Consider the following 27354-nt stretch of genomic DNA (forward strand, 5'->3'; position numbering starts at 1 on the left):
TCAGAGGTCCATTTCCCCAGATTGCTTTTGCTATAGTACAAAATCAGAACAATAAATGTATTGATTCGCAACTTTCTATTTACTAAATTTACCTTTACCGCTATACTAGACCTGAAAATGGGTTGTTTGGGTCGGGTACGGGTTGAGTCAGTTTCGGGTTAGTTAACAATCTTAACATTCGGGTCGGGTATGGGTTGGGTCAAAGATGGATAAAGTGGGATATTGAAATAGACCAACAACATCCTACATGATTACATTGACTTTTATATAATAGCTAAAAAACGATGGACAAAAGTGGGATATTTAAATAGTGCAAAAAGTCAAAAACGTTGCAAGTAATTTGGGACAGAGGGAATAACTCAATAATGATTAATTTATTAGAATTCTTATTCATGTCTTATTTGCAAGGTTGTTCTTTGTGTAAATTGTTATTCTCTTATTTATGGTGTAATACTCTGATTATCTTGCAATCTACTAAGTATTCACCTATCTTACTATTCAGGTTGGTAACTAACATCCCAGCGAATGGAAACATCAATTTAGGTAAGTGATAATTTTATTTGATGCTAGATTTTCTAAATATGTAAAAACATGAAACCTGTTTAATTTTGGCTTTGAAAATTAAATGTGTTATTGCTTAATACGTATATACCTTGGTTGAAGATACTTGTTATGACGGATGTGAGGGAGAAACAAAATAAGAATGTATTAAGAAGAACACACAGATTTACGTTGTTCACCAATTATCAAATTGGCTACCTCCACGGACAGACTAGAGAAAAACCTTTTATTGATCTTGAGGAAATTTCCAGATTACAGATTATATATTACAAAGTGATATTGAATATCCCCATCCATACAATATCCCCATGAATATATCCCATGATTATCTCCCATGAGTATCAGCATATGAAATACTACTCATGAAATTGATGAATGAATATGACTAATCCCAAGGAGTATTTATAGACCTCCTAACCTTGGAGCCCAAGGTAAACTTTACCAAGCTTGGTGCCCAAGTATAATACTTGGTGCCCAAGTAAAACACTTGGTGCCCAAGGTAGACATATTCATATGACATATATTTTTATTCAAGGCACAATTTAACAATCTCCACCTTGACTTGAATCCTCTCACAAAACCGGATGCATTGATCACAATGCCCAAACTCTCCCTGCAACCAGATTTGTCCCAAAAGACAACCAGGCCAGATTTGCCCAGTAGGACACCAGATTAGCTCGTAAGAGCTTCAGATTAGCCCCCGAGGGCTACTAACAACCTCGAACATTGAGTAAGTTCAAACAATGTTGAAACTTACTCTGCGGAATCGGCTTGGTGAACATATCGGCAGGATTATTAGCAGCACCTACCTTCTTCACCTTAATTCTCGTCTCACTTCGCAAGAAATGATATCTGACATCAATGTGCTTAGTTCTCTCATGATGTACTTGATCCTAGGCCAAGCATATTGCACTCAAACTGTCACAATACATCGTTGCCTGATCATGATGTATTCCCAAATCGCTGACTAGTCCTTTTAGCCATATTCCCTCCTTAGCCGCTTCTGTCAAGGCCATGTACTCTGCTTCGGTAGTAGATAAAGTCACCGTAGGCTGCAAAGTAGCTTTCAAACTAACAACAGAACCACCAAGAGTGAACACATAACCACTCATAAACCTTCTACCATCTACATCCCCAGCATGATCGGAATTCGAAAAACCTGTAACTAAGCATGCCACATCACTACCATAAATGAGACCAACATCAGATGTACCTCTAAGGTAACAAAAAATCCTCTTCACTGCTTGCCAATGCTCCTTACCAGGGTCACTCATGAACCTACTGACAACACTGACAGCATGTGCAAGATCCGGTCTAGTGCAAACCATAGCATACATCAAACTCCCTACTGCACTAGCATAGGGAACTCGAGACATGTACTCCTTCTCCTCAACCGACTTAGGTGCAAAAGCAACCGACAAATGAACATTGGCCGCGCTTGGAGTATCGATAGGTTTAGCTGTTGACATGCCGAACCTAGACAAAATCTTCTCAATGTAACCTTTTTGTGATAAGAAAATTTCTTTTGACCCCGATCCCTATACATCTCCATGCCCAAAATCTTCCGAGCCGCACCTAAATCCTTCATTTCGAACTCGGAACTGAGGAGGCCCTTCAACTTCTGAATATCAGACTTGTTCCTTGCAGTTATCAACATATCATCTACATACAGGACTAAGTCGATGAAAGACCCATCCGCAAACTTGTTGTGGTATACACAACAATCATACGGACTCCTATTGTAGCCTTGCTCCACCATATAGCTATGAAATTTCTTGTACCATTGCCTGGGAGATTGCTTTAGCCCATATAAGGACCTTTTCACCTTGCAAACAAAGTCTTCCTTTCCCGGAACTTGAAAAGCATCCGGTTGGGTCATGTATATATCCTTTTCCAACTTTCCATGTAGAAAAGCTGTTTTAACATCTAGTTGCTCAAGCTCCAAATCCTGATGTGCAACCATTGCTAGTAATACCCTGATTGAAGTATGTCGAACCACATGTGAGAATATCTCATTGTAGTCTACTCCTTCCCTTTGTGTGAACCCTCTTGCAACTAATCGAGCTTTATACTTGATCCCCTCCTGAGATGTTATCCCCTCCTTTTTCTTGAAAACCCATTTACAAGTAACAATCTTTCTCCCTGTAGGCCTTTGAACAAGATCCCAAGTCTTATTCCTGTGAAGTGACTCAATTTTGTCTCCCATTGTAGCAAGCCAATGGGTAGACTCCATACATGTAACCGCTTCATTATAAGTAGATGGCTCGTAGACATCCACTTCTTCGGCAACCTGTAGTGCATAAGCCACCATGTCTTCAAAACCAAACCTATTTGGAGGTATCCTGAAATTCGCCCTTTCAGAGTGATCCAGAGCTAGACCAAGCTTGTTCAAAATTGGTGTTGAAGAAATTGGTGCTTCAGAAATATAATGTTGAACATCTTCTTCCTTTTCCTCATCACTCTCATCATGAGTGACTTGCTGCTCCACCTGTTTGTCAACACTACCACTATATGATCCATTTGTGGATTTTACGGTAGGGCTAAACATAGAATATTCATCAAAGACAACATTTCTACTCAGTATAACCCTATTCTCCGATGGAGACCATATTCAGTATCCTTTAACCCCATCTTTATACCCTACGAATACTCCCCTTTTTGCTCGTGGTTCCAACTTACCCTCATTTACTTGATAATAAACATTACAACAAAAAGCTTTCAAAATTGAGTAATCTGCAGGCTTACCAGGCCACACCTCATAAGGTGTTTTGAGGTTAATTCTAGTATGCGGTCCACGGTTGATCAAATAACATGCTGTACTGACTGCTTCTCCCCATAACCTTCTAGTCAATCCAGCATTAGAGAGCATGCACCGAGCTCTCTCCAAAAGTGTCTGATTCATTCGTTCTACTACACCGTTTTGCTGTGGTGTATCCCTCACTGTATGATGCCCAGCAATCCCTTCATTCTTGAAAAACTCATCAAAATCAGACCAACAAAATTCCAGACCATTATCAGTTCGTAGCTTCTTGATCTTCTTCCCAACTTGATTTTCCATTGTTGGACATTCTTGAAAGCTTCACTCTTTTTTTCATTAAGATCACCCAAGTATTTCTTGAAAAATCATCAATGAACGACACAAAATATCTGTGACCTCCCAACGATTCCACACGTGAAGGGCCCCAACAATCCGAGTGAATATAATCAAGAGTGCCTTTAGTTCTGTGAATGCCTTTAAGAAATTTGCTACGATGTAATTTCCCAAAAACACAATGCTCACAAAATTCAAGGTCTGTGACCTTATGACCGCCTAGAAGATCTGCCTTGGAGAGGATTTGCATTCCTCTCTCACTCATATGTCCAAGCCTCATGTGCCATAACCTGGTCATATCCCCTTTTTGCACTTCAGATGAAGCAACCGCAACTGAACCTGATAGAGTGTACCCTTGTAGAAAATACAAAGTACCAAGCTTGACACCTTTTAGAACCACATTCGAACCCTTGCAGACATATAATACTCCACCTTCACCCCTGAAAATGAAACCTTTGCTGTCTAACATGCTAAGAGAAATTAGATTCTTAGTCATTTGTGGAGCATGCCTGACATTGTTCAAAGTGCAAAAGTTACCATCATGCGTCCGGATCTTGATAGAGCCTATCCCAATTGCCTTGCAGATTGCACTATTGGCCATTGAAATATTTCCCCCATCTACCTTCTCGTAGGTAGTAAACCACTCCCTACGTGGACATATATGGTATGATGCTCTAGAATCTAGAACCTACACATCAGTATAATGTGTTTGTTCGCCTGCAACTAGAGCTATGTCATCCTCAGAATTCGAATTCTCCTCTGCTACAGCAGCAGAGCCAGACTTTTCTTGCGATTTAGCTATCCTAGGACATTCCCTTTTCCTATGCCCCTTTTCTTTACAGTAATTACAAACATCAGTTCGTTTAGGACCCTCCTTGAAACTTTCGGGTTTCTTATTTTTCCTTTTCCCGGCATTTCCATCCCCCTTACCTCCACTGGTCATTAATCCATAGGCTTGATTGTCTGTATATGTAGTGCCAGATGCCTTATGGCATAATTCCCTAGTATGAAGAGCATATCTAACTTCTTCTAGGGTCACAGTATCTCTACCCACTACTAGAAAACAGCTTAATTCCGACAGAAAAATTCCGTCGGAAACACCCTGTTTTCCGTCGGAAATCGTGTTTCCGACGGAATTCCATCGGAACGTGTCGTCGGAATAGTGCTTGTCGGAAAATCGACCTTTTCCGACGAAAATTTCGACGGATTTTAAACGACGGAAGAGGTTTTTCTGGTATCAAAAAGTCCGTCGGAAATTTCCGACGGAAAATGATTTCGTCGGAAATTCCGTCGTAAAATCCTTTAAAAAAAACAAAAAAAAAGCCGGCACCACCCTAGCCCACACCAGCCCAACCACGAACAACACCAACACCACCAGCAACCACCCTATACAACCAGCCCAACCACGGACCCTAACCAACCACCAAAACCCTTACCCACCTAACCCTAACCGACCCAAATACAGATCTACCACCCCAATGAACCCAGATTTACAACCTTAATTAACCCTAACTAATTCGGCTGAACCACAGCCAACCACCCTACCATCCACCACTGCCGCCGTTAAAACCCAAAAAACCACCATCACAATCCCAAAATTAAGAAAAAAAATCCAAACCCAACCCCTTCAATTCGAACTCCAACAGCCACCACAACATATATATTTAAAAAAAATCTGATAAAACTACAAAAAAAAAAAAAATCAAAAAAGATACACATACCTTAATTCGGCTACACGAAACATTAAATTTGGGTTTACAAGGCCAAATTCGACCATGAAAACTCTAGATCTAGAGTTTTCGTGGTCGAATTTTGACCCGAAAACCTTTATTTTCATCATGAGGCGGAGAGAGAAAGGACGATAAGGAGGAAATTGTTGTTGATTTTCGGTGTCGATGTTGGTGTTGTCCGTGGTTGTAAAGCGCCGATTAGGGGAAAAAGAGGGCGGTGGTGATGGGAGGTAAAAAGGGGAAAAAGACGAAGAGGAGAAAGCAAGGGGAAGGAGAACGAAGAGCAGAGGAGAGAGGAGAAAGTAGAGAACATAGAGGACAGAGGAGGAGGAAAGAGAAGATGAGGGAGAAGGAAGACAGGCGCAAAAGAGGAGAGAGAAGGGGGAAAAAGAAAAAGGGGAGGCGGAAGAAATAGGTAGGTTTTAAGGGTTTTTTAAAAGGGTTTTTTTTTTTAATTATATTTCGACGGAATATTCCGTCGGAAAGTTCCGACGGATTTTTATTCCGTCGGAAATGGTTCTTTCCGACGGATTTTCCGTCGGAAAATTACATATATTCAGACGGATTTATTTTCCGTCGGAAATTTCCGACGGATTATTGAATTCGTCGGAAATTTCTGACGGAATAAAAATCCATCCAAAATTTCGTTTTTTCCGACGGAATAATGGGTCCGTCGGAAGCAGTCCGTCGCTATTTCCATGTTTTCTTGTAGTGACCATTAATGAAAGATTGCACAAAATTTTCATATGAAAGCGGTAAAGAAACTAACAGTAATATAGCTGCATCCTCATCATTAACCTTAATATCAATATTACGCAATTCTAGCAAAATTGTATTTAATTGATCTAGGTGATCTCTGAGAGGTGTACCTTCATTCATTCGCAGACTGAACAGACGTTGCTTCAAAAGCAACTTGTTGGTTAGAGACTTTGTCATGTACAAACTCTCTAATTTCAACCACAGACCCGATGCGGTTTACTCTTCCGCGACCTCGGTGATGATATCGTCTGCAAGACACAACATTATTGTCGAGTGTTCCTTCTCCTCCAGAATGGCCATCTCAGCGGTTTCCGGACCCACTGACTTCTTTGTCAATGGTGCCCACATCCCTTGTTGTTTCAGCAACGCCCGCATCTTGATCTCCCATAGGCTAAAACTATTTCTCCCCGTGAACTTGTCGATTTTCACATTCACCCCAGACATCTCCCTCACTAAGATTGAACCTTAGGTCTTGATACCACTTATTATGACGGATGTGAGGGAGAAACAAAATAAGAATGTGTTAACAAGAACACATAGATTTACGTGGTTCACCAATTATCAAATTGGCTACCTCCACGGACAGACGAGAGAAAAACCTTTTATTGATCTTGAGGAAATTTCCAGATTACAGATTATATATTACAAAGTGATATTGAATATCCCCATGAATATATCCCATGATTATCCCCCATGAGTATCAACATATGAAATACTACTCATGAAATTGATGAATGAATATGACTAATCCCAAGGAGTATTTATAGACCTCCTAACCTTGGAGCCCAAGGTAAACTTTACCAAGCTTGGTGCCCAAGTATAATACTTGGTGCCCAAGTATTACCAAGATTGGTGCCCAAGTAAAACACTTGCTGCCCAAGGTAGACATATTCATATGACATATATTTTTATTCAAGGCACAATTTAACAATACTACGAATAGAGATTTCAAAATCTGACATGACCCGAAAAATTGACTTGAATCGGTAATGACTAGTATTCAATCCGTACCTGAAGAATTGGTGAAAACAGTGACATGTAGCCTGAGTCAAAGCAGATCTGACATTAACTGATAACCGAATAGACCTGGTACTTATGACCTGGACCAGAGTTTGTAATCAACTTGATATTAACTGGAAACCGATTTGATCCGACTTGATTATGATCTGCGCCCGATTAGTACTCGACTTGTTTATCAAACTTGAAATTGATTATATAACTTGTCACAACTTGTTACCGACCCGAATGCATATTGACTGAAAACCGATAAGACCCGACTGACAATTATCAGAATCCGAAATTGTTACTCAACTTGATTAAATTTTTAAATAATAAACACCTAACATAACCTACTACTTACCTGAATCATAGTGAGTTTAGTGATCCATGGTCCGATTTTTTATCCACTTGTTAAACTAATTTATATTTATCCGGCCCGCATTGATATTGTTTTGACTCAAAAACTGGCGTTGATTACTAATTTTAATTAAAAGTTAATTTTAAAACGTTATCAAATTTATCATAAATATAAATAGTGGAACATTATGTTATTAATATGACCTATTTACTTCTATTTTGTATTATACTTTTGAAAATGAAATTTTATATACTAGTACTAAAAATATAATTATGTTTCCATACAATAATTACACTAGCTGATATTACATGTCTTTGCTGTGAACTTGTGGTTAATAGATACGAGTACTTATACAGTGTATGTTACAAATTTTTAAACATGTACTTTCTTGGTCATTATACACATTAACATGTGGTGGATTCAAAGTAATATAATTGATGGATCGAATACATATATAGAAATATAGAACTTATAATGCACATCGTTCAGCAATTTGATTACGTTACCCAATACTTGAGTTGATAGGTCCAAAAAAACTTATAATTAATTAAAGCTCTACCTTATTTCTAATTATAAAAAACAATATATCCCTTTTAGTCACCATCTTTAATATTAGATTTATGGTATTTGACCCGTCAAAAAAAAAAATTTTGAATTTTTTTTTGACGAAAACAAAAGAAACTTTAATAATTAGAGAAGGAGGGTACATCAGGTAATTAGACCCACCCGACCTGACCCGAGCTCGACCCGACCTGACCTTACCTACACCGAGCTCGACCCGAATACTCGAATTGACACCATTATAGGCCGAGCCTAAAAATGACTTGATTGTGCTTTAATCTATCAAAATTTGTCTTTACCCAACCTGACTAAAATTTGACCCAAGTCTAAGAATAACCCGACCCGAAGTTCATCCAACTGAAATGTACCTGCTTCAAACTTGTTTGTGACTCGACTTAACATAAATCGAACCCAAAACAAACCGTATCCAAACAACAATCGAAAAGGTATAAATTCTGTCATAATCCGAATCGAATTTGAATCCGACTTGTAAGTTAGAGACTACCAACATGATCCAACTTGAATTTGACCTAAAATCTAGCATGATTCGATCTAAACCCAACTTGAATTTCTAATTTGGCACCTCTAACTATGAGTAATTATTTTGCAATCATACACAACATTCAACTATTTAACAACCCAAAAGTTGAAGTTACTTTTATTGCAACCACGCAAAGAGCTTTAGTGTATAAAAAATGGAAAGAAAAAGTCATGGGCTGTAACACCCCCAAATCACCCTCTACGGAAATACTAGTATAATACGTATAATTTTACCGTAGAGATAGACTTGGGTGTATTATCGCCGCGTGATAACGCAAGGCTACTCAAAGTACTTAACTCAACAACAAAACTTGCAGCGGAAACTCAATTTTCTTTTAATACTTATAAAAATAGTAACATTGTTATGAGTGCTCAAAAATAAAGAAAAGACCAACATTCCTAAACTAGGTGAAGCAAATCCCCGGACTACCATATGCTCATTCATGAATCCACCTGAAATTAGTCAACACTGCTTACCATTACGATAAACAGGGCGAACCAAAACAAATAAGAAATACGGATTAGCAAAATATGCTAAGTACGATAGTGCAAGATAGTGTAAACTCAAATTATTTGAAAACATTCTTTTAAAACCAATTCCAACAATTAATCCAATAAATTAAAAACTCAGTATTCCAAAACCGATTCCAATGATTCAATATTCAAAATAATAGTTAATAAAACCAATTCCTTTATTAAGAACCAAATCCTTTTAATCCAATTCCTCACCCAAGTGTGCACACCCCCCAAGCTAGTCTCCTTATATTACAAGGCTATTCTTGAGGAAAGACCCGGTCATACAAAGTCCAAGGCCTTATCAACAAATCAAATCTGCATAGTGGGATTACTAACATGCTTATAAAGCATTTAATGGTTCAATAAATCCTTTTAATATCCAATAGTTCCCAATATTATTTAAACACAATAAGTAATCCAAACCATTCAAAACATGATTAAAAAAAAAACACATTCAAATATTTTTATTAAAATAAATACCTTCAAACCAGTTACTTTCAAAGGTATTTAGCCACTGCACCTAAACGTACCTTGATCCTTGCCAGAAAAACCACACAAAAGAACCTCAAGAACCTTGATTGAACACATACACCCTACAAATAAATATAGCCTTAATCAATATAAGGTTAACAAATAATCACAAATAATTAAAACCTTCCAACTATATGTACATGAACCTTTCAAAATATAATTAAAACTACTCATAATAATTATTTATAAATCCCCCATAATAATAATAATAATAATAATAATAATAATAATAATAATTGAATAAGTGAAGAGAAAAAAAAAGAGAAGAATTGGATTTGCGTTGGAAAGAATAGGCAGAACTTGCAGAGGCTATAAATCCTTTGATATAACTCTGAATTGGGTGATTCTTGAGCCTAACCTCAAGAATTTTTCGAGAGGAACAATCTTCTGTGAAACGTTAATACCCCAAAAACTGACCAGAAGTGCCCGAAATTGGCTTCAAAGATAAACGGGATGATTTGTGTAAAAAGAGGAGAAGAAAAGTAGAGAATTGGTGTGAATAAGTGGGAAGAATTAAGGGTCTATTTATAGTGTTGAGGTGTAGAAAGGATAGAGCTTTAGTTGTGATATGATTACTAGAAAATGTGATAAGTTTTTGGGGTTGTTAAGGTACTTGAATCAAATTAAGGGCCTGTTCATATTTACTAAACTGAGCTGAACTGAACTGAACTGAACTGATTGGAGCTGAACTGAACTGAACTGAACTGATTGGAACTGAACTGAACTGAACTGAACTGAATTGAGCTGAAATGAATATTTTATGTGAGAGGGAAATTAAGAGCTGAATTGAACTGAACTGAACTGATTGGAACTAAACTGAACTGAACTGAACTGATTGGAGCTGAACTGAACTGAATTGAACTGAAATTAAGTAAATATGAACAGACCCTAAGTCTAGATTAATAGTTGGGTTAAAAGATAAAAAAATTAATTTAAATGGATATACATAAGGTTGGGAGAAGAAAGATAGGAACAAAATGAGATAATGAAGAAGAGAATTAGAGGTTAATTTAAAATATAATAATTAACACACTAAAGTGATAACATCAAAACATGATCAAATCATGTTTCACAATTATTTTTATTTATTTTTCTCTTGAAATAGTTAGTATAATAAAATATGGACTGACCTTAAAAAAAAATTAAACCTATATTATTAATTTAGAAATCCGAAAATAATTAATTATTCAAATGATTAAATACTTATATTTGGCGCCAAAATTCAAATATTATTTTGGCTCCTATTAATGAATTTACTAAAATACCCTTTTTATAAAATAATTCATAATTAATTAATTAGAAAATACGTATGAAAATACGGGGTATTACATGGGCAAACATCACACAAATTACTTTCTATGCGGAAATGGTGATCTCTCTTTTCTTTATTATACAAAATGACCCTATTCAAGAAATTTATCTTACTTATGACATTAATAAGTGTTATTTAGATAAAAAAAAAACTATGGTTGGTTTTGAAAAAAATAAATAACTAAAATGAAAAACCATCAACCCAGCCACCACTTCCACCCTCATTCCTCACTAGACCTAGCCAGCACAACCTCCAACCTCACCGGAGACACTTAACACCCTCATCCCTCACTAGACCGCTGAACCTCCCACCTGAACCACCGAACCATCGCCTTTCCCCTTAACTTCGCTTAGACATGAACTCTAACCTCACTACCCTCTCTCTCCTCTTACCATTCCTTCTCCGGCCTATGTCGTTTTGGTCAAGAGGGTTGGTAGGTTTAGGGTTTGAGGTTTTCATTCTGGGCAGGGAGGAGGCGATTGCGAAAGATAGGGTGAAGTAGAGGACGGAGAAGAGAGAGAGGGAGGATCGATGGTTGGGAATTTCGGGTGTTTGCTGTCTAAAGTGGTCGGGGGATTTGGGTTCGGCGGTCTGGGGGTTTGAGTTCGGCGATCTGTTAGTCTGGGTGGAGGAGAAAGATAGGGGGTTGTGGTTACGGTGGGATGAGGAGAAAGATAGGGGGTTGTGGTTACGGTGGGAAGAGGAGAGAGAGGGGGGGTCGTCGGCGGGGTTTGGGGTTTGGGTAACGGTAGGGCTGGGGTAGCATCACTGGCCAGGGAAAGGGGAACCCTAGGCGCTGGTAGTTAAGGGGGTGGAGATGGAGGAGGTGGTGGACTGATGTTGGGGCTAGCTGGGTTGGTGGTTAGATTGAAATTTTATTTTATTTTTTTATTTTTTTATTTTTTTGAAAAAAATCTAACCATAGTTAATTTTATTTGCATTTTCATGATATGAGGTTATAAGTGGGCTAGGATTTTAAATAGAGTCATTTCGTATAATAAATTTTGAAGAGGGTCACCATGTACATAGCAGAAGTTGGGGGTCACCTTCAAGAATGTCCCATTAAGTTGTGGTAGTGCAATTGACGGATTTTCGGATTTTTTTCTACAGTGTTGATTTGAATTTAAGGTTTAGATTAGGATTTAAGAACTCCTGAATTGTGATTATCAAAGCAAAAGTATATATTTGACCAAAAAGAAGACTAATTAAAAAGGTTTGACCCATTTTCTCCGACTAACCTTTAAGACCATCATCACTCATGGTATAAAAATTTATACCACCCCTCCTTCTCTACCACTTTCTCACTCCTCCACATCATTATACCACAATATAATATACTTTCTCCAAAAATCACCCCACCCATGGTATAAAAAAAGTTTATCAACTAACACACTTTCTCTATCCTATATGTATGAATTATACACTTAATTATATTATAATTATATTTTGTTTTATGTTGAAAATAACTAATTACTATTTATAAAGTTAATTAAATAAAAATAAGCAATTTAGGTAGAAAAAAGTGAATTTCAAAAATATATAAAACTATATCAATATGGGTGTCTATGTGTATGTCCTGAAAAATTAGGAACAATGGTAATTTTTTCATAATTTTTGACTTTCTAATTTTTCTTTAATGTAATTGAAAAAAAAAAATAAAAGATGTATGACAACCAGGCCACATGGCGTGACCTGGTTGGTTCATGTTTCACGTGGAACGAAGCAAAAGTTTACCATGAGATGTTATATACCATTTGATAGTATAGTTTTATGCCACCACGGTAGTAAAAATTTGTAACTTTTGGATAAATATTTACACCGTGGTATAAAATTATACCACGAGTGTTGATGCTCTAACGACAACTACACTGCAATGTCGCTATGCCCAACTCCGTAACTTGCCTTTTCTCTTAATCTTTTAAATTTTTGAGGGGTTATATTTTTCTTTTGATTCAAGGAGATGAACGGTTTTGTGGGGGTGGAGGCAGTATTGTTGACAAATTAGAAGAAGAGAGAATAGAATGGCTTTTGTATTACTTGATCATTATTTATCAATAGGTTGAGTATTTATACAAAATTTACGCTTTTAAGATGGGAAAAAAATTTCCTAAAAGATATACCATATATCATAACGATATATTGACTAAATATTATCTTAACATAAATAAACCTAAATATATTATTCTCATAATAAGAGATATATGGAAAATATAACACATATATTTTCCGATATTTCATATCTCTAACACCCTCCCGCAATTGTAACGGCAGTAACACAAACGTTGCGATTGGAAAATCTTCACTTTGTTGAATTCAATAGAATTGCACTACTCTGTTGATGTCACCTTCAATTTTTTTTCATCAATCAAGCAAGAACGTCATTTTTTTCAAACCTGCAAATATAACAATTTTGGTTTTTCCAGAGCAAAACCTAGCTCCAATCAAATATTGGTCATTTAGAGTTAACCATACTTAAATCTCTTAATGGTCTTTCAGAGTGAACCATACCCAAATCTCTTAATGGTCTTCCAGAGTAAACCTCACTCAAATCTCTTAATGGTCTTTCACAGTAAACCACACTCAAATCTCTCAATGATCTTTCAGAGTAAACCACACTCAAATCTCTTATTGGTTTTTTTAGAGTAAACCACACTCAAATCTCTTATTGGTTTTTTTTTAGAGTAAACCACACTCACATCTATCCAAAGTAGCAAAATCATGCTCGAATCAACTCACAAACCTTGTCTCACGGTACAAGGAGAGCCACATACATGAACTTTGTCTCACGGCACGGCACAAGGGAAACCAATATATCTTATCTCACGACACAAGAGAGCCAAAAAAACTTTTTTTTTAATCAAATCAAGGTCAAAGCTCAGACCCTAATTCATCACCCTCGTCAACTACAAAAACCTTTAAAGAAATTCCTCCCATGGTTTAATGGAAGCATCACAAACCACAAGCAAATAAGTCTCAATAAAATCAAACCTCGCGCATGATAAGTATTTAAACAAATCTATAATTTTGGTTATCCCACCGGTGGGTTTAATATTTTAACCTACCGACAGGGGAAAATTTGTGTAAACACTCTCAAAATCTAACTTGCTTTTGATACCATGACAAATTAGAAAAAGAGAGAATAGAATGGCCTTTGTATTGTTTCATCAATATTTTAACCCACCGGTACGATGGGTTTAATATTTTGTATTGTGGGCTTGAGCCACACCCGCAAAGCAAGAGAGAGAGTTCACTTCACAAGTCCAAGGAGGTTCCATCTCAAAACCATATGGCAATAGGAGGAGTAGTCCCTTAGCCTTATAATGATTAACTCTCTCATCTTAAACCAATGTGGGATACTTACATGTAGTGATACACTTCAACAAATCATTATTCAATATTTTTTTTTAAAGCAAAATCATTATTCAATTACATATTGGGCATTTGGGGTAAACTATGAGTAGTGAAGTGCCTTAAGTATGTATATTATTTATTTATTTATTTTTTATTTTTGGGAAATTCTCTCTGGTAATCACGAACTTTTGTTTTTTCTTAGTGGTAAAGCCTAAAACTTTTGATTATCAATGGTAATCACAAATTAATATTATTAAACTAATGATAACTTAAGTTAAATAGTTTGTTAATTTCTTTACCATGGTTTAGCTATTGGACAGTAAAAAGACATAAATACCCTTATGTCATTCCTCTCCATCTTCTTCCTTTCTCTTTCCACCTCCATCTTCTTCCATAAGAGCCACCACCACCATTGTTAAACTGCTGTTAAGGTCGGAAAAAGACGGCAGCGGCAGCGGCAGCAGAGAATTCAACAAATTAGACCCCGAACTCAACAAAATCCCGACAAATTCGACTCAAAACCAACAAATTAAATCCCAAAATCAACAAAATCGACCACTAATTCGACCTTAAATCAGCATATTTAACCAATTTGACTCCAAAAATTAACAAATTTGACCCTTAAAGTAGCAATTCGACCCCCAAAATCAACAGACAAAAATCGACAAATTTGACCCAAAAACCAACAAATTCGAACCCAAAACCAACAAATTCGACCCCTAAAATCAACAATTTCGATAAAAGCGACCCCCAAAATCAACAAATTCGACACCAAAATCACCAAAAATAACCTAGAAATTTCAACCCAAATTCGGGGAACGAGACGGAATCGGGGAAGGGAGGAGGGCGGTTGATTCCGGCAAGGGAGGATGGCTTATTTCCGCGTCCCCGAGAAGCGATTTTTAATTTGGTGGTGATGATAGGAGAGAGAGGGTGAGTCAGGAACAAGGAGGGGTGCTGTTTTGGGATTGGGGTGTTGGTGGTGGGGTCTCCGGCGGGGTAAAGGGTTGAGACGCCGTCAGCCGCACCGAGCTGAACGCCGGCAAGGGGAGGAGGGCTGGTGGTCGGGGAAGGGTTTGGATTTTTTGTTTTTTTTTTTAAAAATTAATTTGAAAGGTATTAATGTAAATCTATTGTTACTTAACCTAAGATTAATTCTGGTTAATTGTATAATGATGTTTTAATATCATTAAGATTACCATTAGCTTAGTTTTATTAATTGTGATTACCATTGATAATCAAAAATTTCAGGCTTTACCACTGAGAAAAAAATAAAGTTTGTGGTTACCAAAGAGAATTTCCCTTATTTTTTTGACAAAGTTTGATTAATTTTTTTCAAATTACTATGCTACAAGTCTACAACCTAGTATTGCATCTTATAATAAGTGAGTGTATTACAACAAAAATAAACAATAAGGAGCATAAATAAAGTTCATTTTTATTTGGTGTCTTGTGAAGGTATAGTTAAGTGTTCTTATTTTCAATGCTAAGGTACTTTCTTAATTTCTTTGATTATATATGAAAAACTACTAATGATATAACAGGGCAAGAAGTCGTGGCATATGAAAGCCCAAGACCATCGTTGGGGATACATAGGTATGTATTTGTGTTATTTTATCACTTGGGACTCCAAACAATCACTGCACCAGGGTGGCGTCAAAATTTCTTCACCAGAGAATTTGCTGAACTTTACAATCTCGGCATGCCGGTAGCTGCCGTGTATTTCACCTGTCAAAGAGAGGGTGGCTATAGAAGAAGACGTTATGAAACTTGATTGAAGAATATGCAGTGTGCAATCTATATAACATGCACCTATGTAACTATATTGTCTTTCAAGAATAGTATTTTTGGCAATAATTGCATAATACTAGGCTACTAGCTATCAACATGAATAACTTGGACTAGATATAGTCAGTATTTTCTTCAATATTGTTTGTAAACATGACCTAAAACTAATGGATACTGTAAGTACTCCTTGAAATAAAGGCATATACCCTTTTTTTTAAATAATAATAAAAAGAAAGTCCATTTTTAATCTTAATCTTAAACAATATCCCTTTTCTTTCTCATTTTTATTTTAAATGATATTATTTCCATTTTGGTAACATTGTTAGAACTTAATTAGCTAGATTATTTATGCTTTCCAAGCATTGTTGGTGACATATAACACCCCCTAAAAACTAGACTTAGCATCCTAGTGCCCAGGCCCATACACAGATTTCCTCCTTGCGTTTCCAACTCAAGGCTTGGTATTTGAGCCCACAAATGTAAACTACGCTAGCCTCCTTCCTTAATGCCTTTTTTTTTTTTTTTTTTTTTTTTTTTTTTTTTTTTTTTTTTTTTTTTGAAAGAAGTCCTAATGGACATTAAACTTCATTAAATAAAGTCATACGACATATACAATTGATGATTAACGATAAGGAAAATTGATTTAACAAAATCAAACAAGAATTAATCGGGGAAGGGCTTAGAATCCAAATACAAAGATATAACACTTCGGCATATTTTCTATTCGTTGTCTCATACTCCCTCCGTCCCCAAATGATAGTCCCTTATGGCCTATTTTTAGTCCCAAATTGATAGTCCCATTTGCTTTTTTCAAGTACCATTAATATCAATTTTTTATCAAAATTTTCTCCAATTACAACAATATTTGTGCAAATTTAACTTTCCCATGTAAATTTTGTTTTTCAATGTACTTTTATTACTTTCTCTCTCTACTATTTTACATACCCAATGTAAATTTATATTTTCAATGTAATTTTACTACTTTTATTTAAGTTTCTTAATTCCCGTGATTTTTGCCCATAAGGGACTATCATTTGGGGACGGAGGGAGTATACCTTTTTGAGTGGATCCGTCGCCACTTCATGATTTTGTGAGAAAGAAAATTCTTGTGTTGATTTAGTAACCCGAATCCGAACCATAATCAATTATAGCCCCGCACAACTAGAGACACTATTACGTGCAAATAAAAAAAATCTTGTCTTTCAAAGGAGTATGAAAAACCTTGTCTTTCAAAGAAAATCGAAAAAACCTTATCTTTCAGAGGAGATAAACCTTATTTCGAGCGAGACATAATTATGACCTAAAAAACAAAGATTACGTAAAATAATTAAAGATTGGGGCTTTCCACTGGTGAAATCCGATAGAAGCCCCTTTAAAATAACAATGGAGGCTTGAGTTTAGGAGAGAGAAGAGAGAAAGGAGGTTAGAATTTATTTCCTATTTTATGATCAGTGTACTCCTTAATGCCATTTTTTTAGCTAGACTCAAGTCTAGCTAGAAAGTTGATCTTTTTACTTTACCATGTATGCGTATGGTGCACCCAAACAAAAATGAATTTTCAAAAACATTATGTATAAGTAAAAAAAAACACGAAATAGAATTATTTAAAAAATTAAAAAGAACATTGAGTATAAGTGTTCGAAAATAATAATGGGAAATGAAGAATTAGGATGTGTTTACACTGATCTTAAAGCAACTTTTACCCCCAATATGATAGATATGGGTTTCTAATTAATATGCTTCCAGGAATTCCAAAAGTATTGAGACCAAGTATAGCAATGTAACTGAAAATCCCTAAGAACACTTAAGAACAGTGTGAATAAAATAGAAAATGAAATACATATTTTTTATGTCTTAATGATTGGTGTTATAATGTATAAACATTTTAGACAAGAGTCACCATTTCCTAAACTTAATTCATTAAGATAATTTGATTATGTAACGAATGAAAAGTCATGTGATTTTATACCCTAATTTTTCATAGGTAAGGAAAAAAAAATTAAATTACTTGGATAAAAACCAAAATCTAATAAAATTTAAACCGAAATAGTAATTCAAATCGTATTTTTAAAATTCGAATTAGATCGAATTGAAAAAAAAATTGTTTTTTTTTTCCGATTTGGATTTGATTTTGGGCTACTCAAGATCGAAAAACCCAATTCAAACGGAATTATTTTACTGAAGTACATGCTTGATCTTTTCAATCTGAGGCCAAAATTTAAGCTCACCTGCTTACTAAAGTAAGACCTTATAAAATGAAGAAAAATGCCCTATAATCTGTTTATTTGCCATTTCGGAGAAATACAAGTTCATCTTGATGATAAACAAAATTTGTTTATCTAATGACATTTTTGTAAATAAGTTAACATTTGTGGGACCCGTATATTAATAAAAGTTGTTAACTTATTTACAAAAATGTCATGCTAACTGGAGTGAATTGTAGATATATTTACAAAAATGACATTAGATAAACAAATTTTGTTTATCATGAAGATGAATGGGGGCTCCCTCGCCATTTCGCATGCCTCACTTTCTCACAGATAATCTTTCTTTCTCGTCTCATTTCACCTTTTCCATGCTTATTAGATTGTCCATTTTTCTTCTCTTAATGCAAATTTAACCTTCAATCCCTATCTCACATCTTTTACTTTGATTTATCTAGACATTTTTCATACGATCCAACTGATATAATTACAAGCCCAACTATTTTAGTTTTTCTATGCTAATACTTATATTCAATCTATTTTATCATAGATTATCAATATTTTTTGGGTAATGTCGACGAACAAGGAATTTAAAGTTCATGTTGACAATCGAGCAAGAGGCGTACACAAAGAAGCAAAGAAGAGTAACGAGATATGAATGTTCATGCTTTTTCTATTATGTAATTTGCATGTAAAGATTAATTTTGAGATTTTTGATAGACAAATCTATGCTTCTTAAGAATTTTACTAATCTGTTCAATTTTAGAATAAAAAAATCAACAAAAATTAGGCCAAAATATTTTGATATTCATTTTGAAGTAGGTATAGAACTTGAAAAAATTCGATTTGCATAGTTTAGATCGGACCGAATCGTTATTCAGTTTGGATTTGGATTCAAAAAATTTGAAACAAAGTTTTTTAATTTGTGTCATAATCCAAATCGTAAGCTGAACTTCCACCTCTATTTGTAGGGACCACCTGATGCACACTCGCCCGATTGGGCTAAGCCCGTCCGAAAGGACAAATAAAATGATGAAGTGGAACTCGATGTGTGCAATTAGTCCAGCACCACCCAACTAGGACTTTAAGACTTTTAAAAACAAGCAAAGTTTGATTCCTCGCCCGGTCGGATTAGTGACCAAACTATTGTTATCTAAATATGTTTTGTGCTTAATCGGGCAAACTTAACTCGATTAGGTTCGAGGTTAAAGTCCTTGAATTTTGTTAAAATTTGTTCATGTTCCAAATATTTAGACTTATACACTTGTTTCAAGCTATACTTTAATTTTTAAAAAAATTCTTCTTTTATTATATTCAGTTAGGGTTAAAGAAGGAAGGGGGTTTGAGAATGATAGATTTTTGAAGCTTTTTAATAAGGCTTTGTTAGCCAAACAAGCTTGGAGGATCTATCCTCTCAAATATGAAATCTTTAATGGTTTGAGTTTTAAAAATGAAGTACTTCCCGAGCAGTTCTTTTCTGGAAGCTAAAGTTAGCTCGTAGGCCAGTTTTACATGGAGATCGATTCTTAGGGTAAGAGGTGCTAAGAAAAGGTGCGGTGAAAATTGTTAGATATGGAAATTCGATTAATATCTAGGAAGGACCCGTGGGTTTCTAGCCTCCCTAATTTCCATGTTCAACCGAGAGTAAGCAGCGATATGTGTTGGAATATTTGCTTCAAATTGTTAGTGGTTAGTTAACTCCTAATGTTAGTGGAATCATAATAGTAGTGGGTTAGTTTAGTGGGGGTTAATGTTAGCATGATCAATGATCATGGGATTATGTTCCTTATTTTTAGTTATATTTTGCACTATATATATGTTGCAATGTAGTACAATTTGAAATGGATTGAATACAATTTTTATTATTCTTTCCCTTATCTCATCTCTATTTTATTATTTCAACATGGTATCAAGAGTTTCAGGTTAGATCCGAGATAAAAAAAAAAAAAAAAAAAAAAGGGAAGGAAAAGAGATGAAGAAAAAGAGGAAAAAAGAGAGAGATAGAGAGTATTAAAAAAAAATATCGAGTAAGGAGACAAGCAACGCTGCTTGATCTCATTGTTTGAGAGCAATATTTTTTTTTCGAGTGTAATATTTTTGTGAGTATTTCTTTGTGTGTTTAACCATGGAAGTAATGGTTAGTGTGGTGTATTGATAGGTTCCCTTTTAGCCCATGAAGGTGTGGAAGTCGTAATCAATGCAGAGATGGTTTCCAAGATAATACCAAAAATGTTTGGTATGATGCAAGGTGACATGGCCAATTGGAGGACAATGTCAAAGAGAGTTAATGGAGAGATGTGCTCCATTGAATGTAAGTTGATGATAATGTGCATCAACAAGATCAAGTAATTGATGAGAAGTGCATCAATAAAAAAATGTCGAGGATTAGTTGTGCGGAGAGAAGTGCTCCGAGAATATCATGTTGAATGTGCACCATCAAAATTGTGTGTGTGATGAGATGTGCATTACAAAATGCTGCAAAAGCAAAAGAAAATTCGTCGAGATTAAGCATGAAAATCAAATAGTCATTGTAATCCAATTTGAAGCAAGGGGGTGTATTGGAATATTTGCTTCAAATTGTTAGTGGTTAGTTAACTTCTAATGTTAGTGGAATCATAATAGTAGTGGGTTAGTTTAGTGGGGGTTAATGTTAGCATGATCAATGATCATGGGATTATGTTCCTTATTTTTAGTTATATTTTGCACTATATATATGTTGCAATGTAGTACAATTTTAAATGGATTGAATACAACTTTTATTATTCTTTTCCTTCTCTCATCTCTATTTATTATTTCAACAATATGATGATGATGGTCCTCAGTTGGTTTTCGAACTGTTTGATGAGAATGGGTGGAAGAGAAGTATGCTGGATAGCCTTTTTTCAGAGTGGGAAGTCTGTTGATGAGAATGACTATTAGGGCCCTATCAGCATTGTTGTGGAGGCTGGCGTTATGAGGATTGAGCTCGATATTGACAACTTTAAGTTCTTTAAGTATCTTGATAATGGGACAAAGGAAGCAAGCACTTTTGGTCTTCTAGTTTGTGACATTCTCGAAATGGCAAAAGCTGTAACTTTATCAAATTTTCCCACATAGGCAAAAGGGTAACAAGGTTTCTCATGGCCTTGGTCACCTCAGTAAATTTTTTGGGGAGTTAAGGGTGTGGATTAAGGATGTTCCTTAAGAAGCATTTCTTTTTGTTTAGTCTGATATTTCAGCTTTTGCTTAATAAAATTCAATGATTTTTGTGAAAAAAAAAAAAAAACAAAAAAATTATCATGTAATGTCGTGAAATGTTTATGACTTTAATGATTGGTGATGTGGAGATGAAACTGACTTTTCTGTTCCTCTAAGATAGTCAATTTACCCAAAATAAAAGTCGTCTTATTGATTTTGCCGGTTCGTTGTTTCTATCCTTTTTGTTTCAATTAATTAGTAAAGGAAAGAAGAAAAGAAAGTGATTTAAATATCTAATGTTTGGTAAATGTTACTAAATGAAGGGAAAAGAAAGGAAACATTTTTCACTATTCAAATACACTTTTGAGTGTGAGGAAACATTTTTCACTATTCAAATACACATTTTCACTACCTTAATAGCTATCATCTAACAACTACTTGGCAGCTCACGGCTACCTTTATATCTAACAGCTACAACTAATTTTGTCGAACAGACCCTTGCTTAGTATAACAAACTAATGGAATACTTATGAAAAATGACCGTTTTAATTAGACAGCGACAATAAATGAATTTTTTAGGCTTTTTGAGTGTGAGGAATTACCTATTATTTGAAGGAAAATTTGTCAAAAACAACCTTTTAAAGTGTCTATTTTATCAAAAACAACCTTTTAAATTTTTTTTTGCAACTTCAGACCACATTAAAATTTTTTTTTACCAAAGACAACCTAATGCTAGTTTTCGGCGTTGACTCTATTTTTCTGATGTTGACCACGAGTGTGTGAGACACGTGACTTCATATATTGCTAATTATACCCCTTTCTCCTCCAATTAACTCATATTAAAACCCTTCAAAGTGACAAATTACTTTGAGAGAGGAGGGGATTTAGTACGAGTGAATTGAAGGGAAAGGGGTGTAATTAGCAATATATGAGGTCACATGCCTCATACACTCGTTGTCAACATCGGAAAAATAGAGTCAATGCCGAAAACTAGCATTAGGTTGTCTTTGATAAAAAAAAACTATAATGTGGTCTGAATTTGTAAAAAAATATTTAAAAGGTTGTTTTAAATAAAGTGAACACTTTAAAAGGTTGTTTCTAACAAATTTTCCTTATTTGAATGATTGTTTACATTGACCAAATTTCTCCAATGTTCACTTGTATTTGAACATGCATGTTTTCCAATATTTCTCTCCTTTTACTTCCCTTGCTTTCAGGTCCATTTCACTCTCACAGATGTATCCAACCTTATTATTATTCTGCGAAACATCTCAAAAACCAAATAGAGAAAGAAACATACGACATAGCGAGAAAAACGAAAGGAGAAAGGAAAGAGATAGATAGAGAGTGGTTGTGTTACGGCCTTATAGGTTTCTCTTAACTTCCTCCAAACTTTCAAATTGCTCATTAAATAAGACATCAATCATACAATATACAACAATTTATAAAATTCATGAATTTAACAATGTCAAACTTTTGTTAATAAGGCAATAAAAGAAAAGATAAAACATTTAATTGAAAAAATTGGAGTATTGTAATAAATCAAAGTCAAACCCTTGTTTATTAAGCAATTAAGGAAAGAAAAAACAAATGAAATGATAGGAGAGGTTCCATTGCTTCGTCATTTTGAGGTGATCTCAAATGACCACGATCACTTGCCTTGAATCACCATTCACTCGAATATCAACTATAGATTTATTTCACATTCATCGCTTTCTATCTTCTATTTCATTCTCTCTCATGGATTCTTCTTCCTATCACCTTGTTGTCACATCGTTAACAATGGCATCAGATAATTCCTTATGTTCATATTTGCAATGTTATTTTGTGATAGATTGGATCGATGCTTATCTTCATTTGTGTTATGTCGAATCTTAGCTCAGCACCAAGTGGTTGATCTATTGCACTTATGACAAGGAAATGTAAATAGGGCAGGGAAAATTGGAAGAAATTGTAAAATTTTACAGTCACGTGCAGTATACACGTGAGTCAACATCAAAGAATTGGGGCCAATGCTAGAAACCTAGCAACAAATCTTTCCTTACAATCAAAATGCTTTTAAAAAGTCCTTGTTGACATTTTCTTTTATAAGATACAAATTTATATCCTTTCAAAAAAAAAAAAAAAAAAATACAAATTTATATCTCAAAAGTGATTAAAAGGCCGTTTGTTGAAAAAAAAGACCATTTGTAACAAATTTTATGAACCGCATAAAAAAAAAAGTAATATAATATTAACCTTACTTGATTTTAAGCCAAGTTAAATGTATCATTTCTCAAATACAACTTGATTCAAACAAAAACTAATGTTAACGTCTACGGATCAAATCTTTCTTGATACACTTTAGTATATATGGGGAATCTCTTTATCCTTCTCCCAAATTCCCTAAGGCCCTAACCTGCTAAATTGCTAATGCATGCGGATTAAGATTAACTTATGATAAAGTTTCGATGTTGTAAAGTCTTTTTTCTTTTTAAGATTAACTTATGAGACACAAGAAACTAAGATTTTATTAAATACATTGTAAATTTTCCTTCAAAAAAAAAAATTCCGGCCGTTTTTAAATAATTGCTCCATTTTTCATTTCCGACCGTTTTAAAATACTTGCTTCATTTTCTTATTTGGAAAACTTTTATAATATTTAATTAATTTCTCTCACATAGTGGACCCAACAATATTAAATTCCATTTTATCTCTCCTACAATTCTCTTCACTACTTTTGGTTTTTAATAACTTTTAATTCTTTCGCCAACCTCTCTACTTCCATATTTTATTAATTTCTTCAATTTCTCCTAAAACTCCGCACATGGAGAAATGGAGCAAGATTAAACTTTTGTGTACACTCGGTTTTCAGTAATTTACTGTACATCGGGTACACTTTTGTCAGATTTAGTGTCACTCAAATTTAGGGTCACTTTTGTCAAATTTATCAATGAAGCATAAATAACTCTTATATATGTCAGGGTAACTTTTGTACATTTTATTGTCACTTTATAACAAATGTTCAGTAATTTACTGAACATCCGTTTTATTTAAAAGTTTGGAGGGAGTACATTGTAAATTTTCCTATACTTAATATCTGAAAATATACTGATTATTTAAATAAGAATAAATAGCTTGACTTTTTGTGAATCTTCCTTTTATTAAAGAAAAAACCTACTCCCTCCGTCCCTAAATTACATTCCTCTTTGGAAATTTACACGGGAATTAAGGAGGGAAGAATAAGACAAATAACAATGATTAGATAATGCAATTAGAAGTACAAAGATATATTAGTTATTACTCATGACATGTCATCAATCCTTTGCAAAAAAAAGGACCAATCACATGCTCCTAATTGAAAATTTTTAACCAATCATATTCATTGTAATTTGGCACAAAGATTATGAGTGAGATTAGGTAAGGATGAGTGAGAAAGCATTAAATATAAAACAGAAAAAGAGAGTTGATTTACTAAAAAAAACTTACCAAAAATAGAAAGGAGGAATGTAATTTTGGAATACCAAAAATAGAAAGGAGGAATGTAATTTAGGGACTCCTGGGAGACTATAAACTGAGCTAAGCAGAAAAGGTGTTAGGGATTTCACGTGGGGCGACTGTACGGGATTGGAAGATGGAGGATGAGGGGGGTGGTGAGAAGAAGATGCATTATTCCATTTGGCCCACCAACTCAAAAAATCTGCTGTTGTTCCAAATTTTGGAGGGGTTTATACATTTTTTGCCCCATTAACAACTTGCAAAATCATGGAATATTAATTTTACTCTTATATATCCTTCAAATATCTTTATGTATTTTTTTTTTTTTTTGAAGGGGTTCAATTATATTTATGTTGTTCTTCTCTTTATAATGTAGATATGCCAATTGTAAATAATTATGAAAAAGAAAGTAATGTTTCAAATTTTGGAATGGTAATTTGCAAATTATTTGGTTTATCTTAATAAATATTTAAAACATTTACTAATTAATGATTAACGTATTGATGACAAAGGTGTTTAATTATTGTGAACTAGAGCATACCCGTGTAAAGCACGGGATATATTATACGTGAAAGAAAATTACCTAAAGTGAAATGTTGGTGGTTATAGAAACTAAATGTAGTGGGATGGGTAGGGTAGTTATTGGTGGTTTTTTTTTTTTTTTTTTTTTTTAAAAAAAAAAAAAAAAAAGTGTGATCAATAGAATTTGAGGATTGGGAATTTGGGGGGATTGTGGTGAATTGACTCTACAATTATACTAAAGTTTTGTAATGTAAATAAATTGAGATTAACATGTGCACCATGCGCAAGGTGCACCCGGAAAGAACATTAGGTAAAATTAAAAGAACATGGACGAAAAAAAAAAACATTATAGATATTTATAAAGAACGGAGCATAATATGTTCTTTAAATTTGATTATAATGCTCTTTGAGTTTGAACATTATGTTCTTTAATGTATGTACATTAAAAAAATAAATAAATTAATAAATAAATAAAACCACCCGAGTAACTAGGAAAAAGAACATGTTCTTTAATGTATGATCATGTTCTTTTTGTAAATACTTTATGTTCTTTGGCTAGAGGTAATCAAAATTAAACCGGCTCGGCTTGATTTTGGACGGATTTTGGGCAGAATTTTTCGCCTCCCAAATTGGGTCGGACCCGGCCCGTAATTTAATTTTTCGGGCGGGTTTGGGAATGCGCTTTTATGCATTTTAGTTGATTTTTTTTACTCGACACGAAAGCCCACACGACTGGACCATTTTGGGCGGGTTTGGGCCCAAAAACTTCGGCCCAAAACCCAGTCCGACCCGAAAAGTGAGCTGATTTTTTAACCTTGGCTCGACCTGCGCAATGATCACTTATATCTTTGTCAAACACAAACATGTTCTTTTTTGTCAAATATAATGTTCTTTTTCAAACACATTCAACCACCCGAGTAACCATGAAAAATAACATGTTCTTTTTGTAAAAACTTTATGTTCTTTGTAATATCATGTTCTTGTCAAACATAAACATGTTCTTTTGTCAAATACAGGTATGCTCGTTTTAAAACACTAGCATGTTCTTTTTTTTGTCCATGTTCTTTAAAATATGTCTAATGTTCTTTCCGGGTGCACCATGCGCATGGTGTACCCGGGTGCACTATACTATTTTCAAATTGAGATAGTAGAAATACTAATGTTTTTTATTTGATAAGGACCCTGACGGTGTTTGTAAATCAAAAACTTGTAAGTGAGGGGTAAGGAGAAGGGTAAGGATTTCTCGCCCTCAAATAATAACGCATTTGGAAGGTTTCAACTTTGTGATCTCAAAATTACGAGGTCAATTTCTCATTAACTACACAAAGCTTTACTTGGTAGCAGAGATACTATTCATTGTTAAATGCAAATTGATTAAACTTTTTGTTTTTCCATCTTAGCCATTACGCCGCACACAATTTTTTTTTACTTATATAACAACAAGATAAACTATGTGGAGTACTTCCAATGTTCGTATTTCTTAATCAAAGAAAGAACATCTAGAATAACCTAGTGAAGGAATTGGTCCAACATTTTTTTCATTTGTTGATAATTGGTCCCATAGCCAAACGCCATTAGTGAATACATTGCTATTTTGGTATTATATGTGGTGCAGAACGTCACGTTATGTAAGATTGTAAGCTACATAAAATGAACAAAATAATACTCCGTATTTCTGTAATGGACCGCACACTTTTTTAAAATGTGACATGCACCCAATCGGTTATTAGATATTTTCCATGATATCTCTTGTAATCTTAAAATAAAATTTGTCACCTACAACCTTTTGCAAAAGTGAAATTGGCAATTACAACTTTTTAAGAGCCATATAAAACAAAATGGCTAGAATTTTATGATTTTTGATAAATTCAAGTGTT

The 27354-nt window shown here is 34.6% G+C and overlaps 1 protein-coding gene across 1 annotated transcript in view; it reads left to right on the forward strand.

The window, feature by feature from the left end:
• Positions 1–16327, forward strand: part of LOC145601042 (protein FLOWERING LOCUS T 1-like) — a 24150-nt gene extending 7823 nt beyond the window's left edge. The window contains exons 3-4 of the mRNA XM_081656957.1: positions 503–543; positions 15854–16327. Of these exons, the coding sequence (XP_081513083.1) occupies positions 503–543; positions 15854–16083 (271 nt within the window). The 3' untranslated portion in view covers positions 16084–16327. The remainder of the gene's footprint in view (positions 1–502; positions 544–15853) is intronic.
• The last annotated feature ends 11027 nt before the right edge of the window (positions 16328–27354 follow it).

Source organism: Chenopodium album, chromosome 21 (assembly GCF_948465745.1).
Source record: "Chenopodium album chromosome 21, dcCheAlbu1.1, whole genome shotgun sequence".
In the NCBI taxonomy this organism is placed as follows: Eukaryota; Viridiplantae; Streptophyta; class Magnoliopsida; order Caryophyllales; family Amaranthaceae; genus Chenopodium; species Chenopodium album.